This window comes from Balaenoptera ricei, chromosome 17 (assembly GCF_028023285.1).
Source record: "Balaenoptera ricei isolate mBalRic1 chromosome 17, mBalRic1.hap2, whole genome shotgun sequence".
Taxonomy (NCBI): domain Eukaryota; kingdom Metazoa; phylum Chordata; class Mammalia; order Artiodactyla; family Balaenopteridae; genus Balaenoptera; species Balaenoptera ricei.
The window spans coordinates 57,795,241-57,804,784 of record NC_082655.1 but is presented as its reverse complement, the minus strand read 5'-3'; the positions used below and the strand labels follow the sequence as shown (position 1 = coordinate 57,804,784).

At 37.8% G+C, this 9,544-nt stretch overlaps 1 protein-coding gene across 1 annotated transcript; it reads right to left on the bottom strand.

The window, feature by feature from the left end:
• Positions 1–5,290: 5,290 nt before the first annotated feature.
• On the bottom strand, positions 5,291–7,202 carry SLC10A5 (solute carrier family 10 member 5). The gene has a single exon (XM_059901787.1). The coding sequence runs from the start codon at positions 6,889–6,891 to the stop codon at positions 5,575–5,577; it is 1,317 nt and encodes a 438-aa protein (XP_059757770.1). The 5' UTR covers positions 6,892–7,202; the 3' UTR covers positions 5,291–5,574.
• Positions 7,203–9,544: the final 2,342 nt, after the last annotated feature.

The following is a 9,544-nucleotide window of genomic DNA, read 5'->3' as shown; positions in this document are numbered from 1 at the left end:
TACCATGCTTCAGGCGCTTTTGTTTTCATATGCGTTATTTTACTTAAAAGTTGCAACAGTTCCATGAGAAGATATGATCAGCTTCATCATACGGACGAGGAAACTGAGGCTCAGGGAAGTTATTTATCCTCAAGTCACACAGCAAGAGCAAAGAGTAGAACACACTGACTCCAAAGTCCATATTCAGGGAATACATGGTACGATAAGCTTGCATCACATGAAATACAAGGACTACTCTATGGTCCTTAAAATAGTTCCGCTTCTCGAAATTACAGGTCTGGCATCATATAGTCTTACTATTATAATGCAAAAGGCAGTGCACAGGTAAAAGATGTCCTAGCCACAACAGGATCAGGGAAGCAGGTTATTTGGCTCCTTGCATTTGCAGTGATTGGTTCTCTTAGCTTGATCAGAAGACAGGGTATTGTCACCAACGTGTTGCAAATGAGGGTTCTCAAAGTTGAATGACATGAAGTGTGGGACCAATTCTCAAACCTCACAAAGAGCCAGAACTTTGTCTTCTTCTAAAGAGTGTTGCTGTAAGTATCTAATTTGAACACCTCAATTTGTCTAGCAAATGATGCTTTTGTTTTCTTGATTAAAAAAAATAAAAAAACTTTAGAAATTAGCTTTTTGGTTCTTCATTGTCAGTCATCTTAAAATAAAAATCTTGCCAACTCTGTGGTGACAAGTGTTGGTTTTTAACCAAATAAAATTTCCCAGGCATTTGCAGAAATGTCACTTGAGTCCTCTTTAAGCCTCGTTTAAATAAACAAAGCTGCTAAAATCAGTGTAATCGAAGTGAAGATAGATAGAATATCTCATTCCTTCAAACTAAAACCATTTCAAGCTTCCTACCTTTAATGAGCAAGAAGTACAATCTTTTTCTAGGAGCCTCAGCTGCTACTTTACAATTGTCCTCAAGTAACTCAGGGATTTTTCAGTCCAAGGAGGTTGTTCTGCTTTCAAATGCCTGACAAAGTGAAATGAAGAATCCTCTAGTACACAGGGAGGTCTAGCGCTCCGATCTGGTTTTGGCAGTGTTGCAAACTGGTCCCACACAATCCAAAAGATTTTTGTCCAGTGCTGTGAGTGATTCAGATGGCTGCAGAGACCTCGGTACCTGGTGCATTGATCTTGGCTTCCCAAAAGGGCAATTTTTAAAGCTATAGTCACATCTGCAGCCGTTGTTCCCAACCCCAAAGACTGTCTGCTGTGCCAAGGTGGTTTGGGGTTATGGAGGGGTCAGGTTTCAGCCTCAGCCACACACTATACCAGGACAAAATCTGCTCCCTGGCGTGGTGACCAGATCACCATTCCAGACTTCCCTAATGGGGAGTTCCCTCTTGGGGGCCTTTGATATCCTTTCCTACCAGCGGACTTGCATCCATGACAGAGGTTCCAATTATGCTAAACCTCAAAATGGAAGAGAGGTAAGATCCAATGCCCCTGACACCTCCCCAGACACCTGACTATTCGTGGAGGGGTTCTGGGAAGGATGGCCTTTGTCAAGCCACAGAGTGCTCTGGTCTTCACCTACATAAGTGATAGGTGCCTTGTATTTGCATGATAAAGAGCGACCTTCATGGTGATTCCTTCCCCTGCAATCTTGGGTATCTTGCTAACTTTATTTAGTCTCTGGAGCTGACTTCTTTTAAATGGCAACTCCTTTCACTAAAAAAAAAAAAAAAAAAAAAATGCAGATTCCACATACCAATACTTTCTTAATTAAGTTAATTATTTAGTGGACTTTGATTAAAAATGACAAAAATTTATAAACACAAAATGCAGGTTCCTTATGGGTGGAATCTTCAGGATACCTAACAAGATTTCACGTTTTGACATAACATAGGCTGGAATTAGAGATAGAGTTTTTAGTTCTGGAAAAAAATGTACCATAGAATCATCTCTATTAAAGGTTGGAATGAAAGTTTATTTTTTTTAAAATGGCTTATCCCTCTACCTCTGGATCTTTTGTCTAATCAATCATGGCTGTGTAAAATGTGTGAAAGGAAAATCAAAATGGAGTTGGTATTGCTAAGAGAGCTCTCTAAAATGGAGCCAGGAGGCCATCGAGGAAGTGTGACTTACGCATGTCTCAGACCAAATGAAACTTTTGACCACTTATTATCTTAACACATGCATCCAGAACACTTACCCAATGTTCCAGAAACTCAAGATATTTATTGGACCCTTACCCTAAAATAACTCCTGACAGCCTTAAGGACAAATATTTCCTTTCTTGAATCAGGATCAGTCATAATTTTTGAACAATCTTGTGGCTTTTGCCTGCATAAGCTCCTGATTCTTTCTCTCCCCTGCAATACTCTTTCAGTTTTACCCGAATCTGTGTCTCCTGTCTCTCTTTGTTTTTTTAAATTTTAAAATAAATTTTTTTTTTTTTTTTTTTGGGCCGTGCTGCATGGCATGTGGGATCTTATTTCCTGACCAAGGATTGAACCCAGGCCCCCTTCAGTGCGGAGTCTTAACCACTGGACTGCGAGGGAAGTCCCAAATCTGTGTCTCCTGAATTGCAATTCTTAAGACTTCAAATAAAGCCTTTTGTTCTTTGCAGCCTTGATACTGATTATTGTTGGACAAATGGTTGGTATGAACTCAAGCAATTAGTTAGCCTGCTTTATGCCTCTCATTATTAAACAATAAATAAATGGCTTGAATAACTTCATCCCCATCCAAATTAGACAAATTTTCCTACATAAAAATCTCAATCTTCCATGATACATCTATAAGATAAATAAAATATATTCCAAGTTCCATTTGTACACATTCATCTGCTTTTAAAGTGCAAGATCAAACATGCAGAGAGTAACCATAATAATTATAGAGTTTACTATGTGTTAAGCATTATTCTGAGGACCTTATTAATACTAACTCATTTAATCTTCACAACAATACCATAAGGTAGGTACTATCATTATCCCCACTGTCCACATGAATTTAGGCATAGAGAGATTAAGTAACTTGACCAATGTCACCCAGTTGGTGACAGAGCTGGAACTGCAGACCCCGGCATTATCTGGCCCTAGAGTATATGATATTGACTTTCATAGACATTAATGATTAATTAATTCAATGTTTTACGAGCACCAACTCAATTAAAAGTATTGGTTAAAAACTGTAGGGAATTCAAAGAATAATATGTGGTCCCTGCCCTCAAGAAACTCATATTTTTGTTGTTGCTTTAAGTAGAAAGCAGCAGCTGTGAGTGGTTATTCTTGTCAACCTGAAACCATCGCCCTGCCCGTGGTGTTAATGTCCCAGAGTTTTATGCCAGAATTACAGGTTTAGGAGTTAAGCAAGATCTTAAACCTCAGTTGAATCTCTTCATTTTACAGATTTGAAAACTGAACTGCAGAGAAGTGTCTTGTTCGAGACCACAAAGTTAAGGATAAAGAGCAACTAGAAAGGCAGTTTCTTGTCTCCCAATCAGTAAAATATGTTCATGAAAATGTACATAAGTCAAATTTATGCAAGCTTAGTTATGTTTTAAACCCCTAAGTGGAGATTTCCATTTAAAGGAGTCAGTAGTAAAGTATTTCATGTAGGCAATTATCATTTTATAAAGTGAATAATAACCATCCATCACAATGCCAAACCAGCGCTTTGATGAGTCTTGGTATTAACATACTGGATTTGGTGAAATAAGAGAAAAAGAACTTTGGTTGTCTTATTAGCTGGCAAACTGAACAAAAATTCCCTAATACTATGATTAAGATGGTGAATAACACTGATAGGAAAATGTTTGAAGTTTTAGGCTCTATGGACTTATCAGATTAGTATTTCAAACCAACAGTAGATATATCAAGGTCAAAAGTTTAAAATCCGGTAAAATAATTATAGCAGCTAACACTTGCTGAGCATGTACTCTGTTCTAAGTACATTGTCAATAAGATCTCATTTAATTCCTATGACAATTTGATGGAGTTTACACTATTATCTCCATTTTTTAGATAAGGAAATGGTACTACAGGATGGTTAAGTAATTTGCCTACAACTAAGGGCCTGGGAAATAAGGGAAGCAGAATTATTTAGAGTGATAGTTCTCTTTCTTGATGCCCTTACTTTCTTTGGAGAGAAGTGCAAACTGGAACTAGATACTAAAAATTGCTTTTGAAAACTCAACAGTGGTGTAAAAACGAGCATACTATTCATTTGGGCCCTAGTCTGTACTTCAACACTTTATTTGAATAAGCACACAGGAAATATGCTAGATATTATGGGGAGTATCAAAATGAATATTGTTTGCATTATCATATTCTATTGTTTATATTATTATATTATACTGTTCATACTATTATATTGTACTGTTAATATTCTATTATATTGTTTACATATTATATTATGTTTATAATTTGCATGTTCAAGGATTTATAGCAAAATAGGGAGGATACGATAGGAACACAAATAGCTGTAATGCAAGTACTATGAGCATAAAAAATTGTGATGAGAATTTAGAGGAAATTTCAGTTCCCGGTAGCTAAGGGGGATTAGTCAAAGCTTCATGGCAAGGGTGGTATTTGAGCCAGGTCTGTGAGAGTGGTCAAAATCTAGACAGAGATGACCGTAGTCCCCTCAGGTTGCAGGGACAGTGTGAACAAAGGCAGAGTCATGAGTTATCAAGTTATCTGTTGATTGGAGCAAAGACTGCGTGTAAAGAAGTGGGAGGGGAGATAAAACTGGAAAGCTAGGGTGAAGTCAGTGAGCAGAGCGTACAAAATGCCTCCCTAAGGAATATAGACTTTATTCAAGAGGCAAAAAGGTTTGTAGCAGGGAAAGCAGATGATCAAAGTTAGATTTTAGGAAGATTAATCTGCCAGTGCTTGGAGAGTGGACAGAGAGGCCAAAAGCCAGGTAAGAAAGGTTTAGGGAAGCAGCAATCTAGGACAGAACAAAAGTGGTAGTACTGGGAATAGAGAGGAGACTGATGAAAAGATATTACAGGAAATTGTCTGTAGGAAATAGTTTGACTATAATGAAAGAAAGAAGAGGGAAGAAAGGAGAAGAGGGGGAAGAGATGACCCTGCGCTTCAGGGTAAATGGTAACGTCTTTAGTGGGAGACGTGGACGACAGGAGGAAGTACAATTCTGAGAGCAGAAATGCTATATTTAGTTTAAGACATTGATTCCAAAGAGGAATTTACATATTCATTCACTGTGTGAGCATTTACCAAATGCCTATTATGGAAGGGCAGCCCTTCCATAAATACTCGGGATATATCATAATCACTACAGGAGGACTTTTTTTTTTTTATTGCTCTTTCCTGTTCAAGACACCATAATAAAGTATTATATTAAAATCCAACTCTATAGAACATTTCCAAGCCAACACAGTTGAAAAGTAGTCTCCTTCCTCTGACTTCCTGTACATTTAACTGTCTGCACTATTCATTGGGTGTTCAGCACATATGATTATATGTATGTATATATTTCTCCCCTAATGTCAAGTTTTCAATCAGATCATAAGTGAGTTGAGAGCAGGCATCATTTCAGATATTCTTTGAATCTCCCACAGTACCTCATTCAGAGTAGGAAAATTCAGTAAAGCTTTAACTGTTAGACTGGGGGATTTTTCTTTCTTTTCTTTTCTATGGTAAGGATACATCTTTTCTTAGCCTTGTAGAACAGAAGGATCAGTAAAATTTCACATCCAGAACACATGGCCACTGTGAAAGGAGCCACAGAAGCCAAGTCTGCATTGGACTGTGAAAAAGAAAGCTGAATAACAGCAAGGGCTAAGAAACTATTCAGTACCCCACCTTCGATAGCAACAGTTTTACAAACAGGAAGAGGCAGCATAGAAATTTTAGCAAAAAAGTACCCAAACGACAAACCCAAAGCAGGAACTAAGACACCCAATAGAATCACTTCTAGGTTCACTGTTTTTAGAAACATTAATCCCATTCTGAAAGTCAAATAAATTCCTACAAACATTAAAATAAAACTCAGAGGTCTAATGATCCTCTCCAGGAACTTTGCTTTTTCAGGTAGTCTATGCTTGATGATTATTCCCACTGATATAGGTATAAGTATGAAAAGGAGTGTTGACATAATTTTAGAAACAGGAATATGCAAAGTACCTGATAACCCTAACATCCTACTATATATGTACGAATTGGCAGGCATCGTTATCAGGGCCAGTAACGTTGATGTGCAAGTCATCAAAATGGCCAAAGTGACATCTCCTTCTAGAAGCAGAGCAAAGAGATAGCCCCCACCCCCTCCTGGGCATGTACAGGTCATTACAAATCCAAAAGCCTGTGCCTCAGGCAATGCCAAAATCTGCGTCAAAAGGAATCCACAAAATGGCATGAGAAAAAACTGTATAACTGCCCCAAGAATTATTGGCAAAGGTCTCTTCCATATTGTTTGAAACACCTGTAATTCAATCTTACAACCAAACGCACATTTATTTAACAGTATCATTGGTAGAAAAACCATAAGGATATTTCTATCAATAAGGTTTGATGCCTGGAAAAGACTGTCTTGTCTTTGTTTGAGCACTCTGACTTTGACATTCTTTATTTCTTCAATGAGTCTTTCTTGCCTACCTTCAGAATCCCACAATTGAATGGTCAGATTTGTCTCCCCGTCTTCATCTGTCACCAGGTTTATGGTAAAGTTGGTAACATCTGATAAGGTCTTAGTCACATTCACCACTTGGAGCATTTTAGGATCTTCTAGTTGCACAAAGAGGTAGCTGGAGTTTGGCTGTTTATCTCTGTAACTTGACCTTACAACGACAGTTTCTTCAGTCTTTGTGAAAAATAGTAATTCAGTCTTTTCTATGTTCAGAAAACTGAGAAACGATTTCCTTGCTTCTCCAAGAGTCACAGACGACAAAAGCAGGACCATAAGAAGTTTTCTAATCATTTTGAAGGCTTAAATAAATTACATATGCAAAACCATTTAAATAAAGAACGTTCTTGTAAAGGTGTTCCAGTGACGGTCTGAGGTTGTTAGGTAACAGTTGTTTCTGCTAGATCAAAGTCCAGTAGGAGGGACTTTTGTATTTTTCAAACAAATACAGAGCTATCAAATGAGTGACATAACCGGTTTAACCTACAGCTACGAAATGTAAAAGTCATAGCATTTAACAGGTTCAATTTATCACAGCAGAAACCTAATCTTTATGCCTGACTTCCTCATTTCTGCCACTGGAAAAACAGCCTCCTACTTACTTGATTTTAAAACCTTAGTGTCATCTTTTTTTGAGTTCTGTTCCTTCCTAAGGAAAATCTACACTAAAAGCAGACAGGATCCAAAATTTTCAAATAGATGTTGAGGAGGCCTAGAGGTGGGTGTTACTATTTTATTCATTCAGGTCAAAATCAAATAAAAATTTACTGAACTTGTGTACTAGGGCCCTGAGCTAGGAGCTGAGTATACCACAGTAATCAAGCTAGGTGACTCTTCCCTCCTGGAGCTTAGTCTTGGTGGCTCTTTATCATTACTTAAGAAACTGCAGAGCCCAAAAATTGGCCTTGCAGAATCCTTAGGCTAGTTAGGGTTTTCCCATGACTCTAAACAGTGATGATATCAGTTAGGCAAAAACTGAAACTGTGGTGTCCTTAGGTAGAAAAAAATTTTTCTGGATGGTTACCAGATAGCTTGGCAACCTAGGGAGAGCACATAGCCAGATCCATGGCCAAAGGTACAGCCTGGTTAAGGGACCACTGCTGCTGGACGCTTGGACCCTGACACAATGGGCAATGGAAGCCCACTGACTAATTCTAATCTTTTATTCCTTCCTAGTAACACTATTCTTACTCACAGCTAGGGCAAGGATATTCAATTGACCCAACTTAGGTCATATGCCTGTCTTGGCTGCCAGGAATAAGGAAAAGAGTCAGGCTTTTTGAACTTCAACCCACAGATTCACAAACGCTTTCTGTTTCCCAAACAAGAGGAGGGGCTTCTGGTGCTAAGCAGAAAAAAAAAAAAAAAAAAGACAAAGAACAACAACAAAAAAACCCCACTACAGTTATCTACTACTGAGCCTACAGATCTAGTAGTCTCTGATCATATAATCATTTCAGCAGATCCTTCCTGTAATCATGACACAATCTGTGTCAAATGGAACAATGACAGTTACACATTAAGTATTTTAGATCATAAAATGTTTGCTCCTCAAAAATTGTCAAAGCAATTTTTATTGGATATATTTTTACAAGTTTTAAAAAATTTGACTTATGTAGGTTAATCTTTCAAATACAATAGACTTTATAGTCCATAAATTTTATTTCCATGTACCACATTGAGAAAAACAAAATACACTACACCAATGTTGAAATAGGTACTGGAACTAATGTTTCTGTGATATTTCAGTTAAGTTCCCAGGGAACTTCCCTGGTTTAAAAAGACAAAAACAAAACAAACATAAGACAAGAACTTTATGAAACCAAAGCTATCTTTACAGTTATGTGACCAAATATCTTAATTCACAATTTTTGTCGCCCAGGTCAAAGAGGTGAGGAATGTAAATTTTACTTTCCTCAGATCCTTCCATCTGTAGCCTTTCCCCTTCTTCAGGTTCTCCAAGGCTTCTTATCTGAAAACTGCCTGGAATAAAATCTGACAAATCTGGGAAAATCTAGTAATTTATTATTCATGTGTATTTACTGGCTGATTATATGAAGCTTAAGCTCATTTGTATCATACTGTGGTTAGATATTTATCTGAATTTAAAACATTTTTCTACTTGTGGGTTTTCTGCTTATAATTCTAGTTGCCTGTGAGCAGGTAGAAAGATTCTAAGGAGGGGTGGGGAGAGCCAACCCTAGAATTATATTAAGCAGACTCAACTGAAAGCCCTAAAAGAAAGCCTGAGAAAGATGTCTGATTTCAGAGTAATTTGGAAACGAGACACTGGGGGGACTTCCTCTCTTGCCCACAATCTTGTTCCCTTTAGGAGACTTCTCAGGCCGGAGCCCCCGTCCATAGGGCCTCCAAGAATGCTGGCACCTGTGTCTCTTACAGACTAGTTTGCTCCACTATCTGGGACCAGATGACATAAGTCCTTCCCTCCACGCTGCTTTGTCTCTTTTCTAATCATTGACAGGACCTCTTCTTTAGTCTCCTTAAGTGTAGCTCAATCTCTGCCCGCCTTACTTCCCTTCTTTTCAACCCGCATTGGTATTTTTTCCGGTATATTTAGCTTCAGTTCAATTCATGAGACATGTGTTGGTCATCTACCATGTGCAAGTAATTATGCAGATGCTAAGGTATTTGTATTAAAACTTTCTGGTATCTGGGAATATATTTAAAGATTATTTCTACTTCTGGTCTTATGGTTTCTGATAAAAGAGCTATTAGAACATAGCTATACTTACTATATATTCATTGGCACTTGCCACACTGCTTTGTATTATAGCTTTAAGTAGGTATACATCTCTTCATTGTATCCACCATGGCAGTTAGAATCAAATCCTTACATTTAGTAGGTACTTGAATAACTAGGTTAATAAATGAATGTATAAGCAGCTGATAGAAGTCAGAAGTTATCTCCATTCACTGCATGAAAATA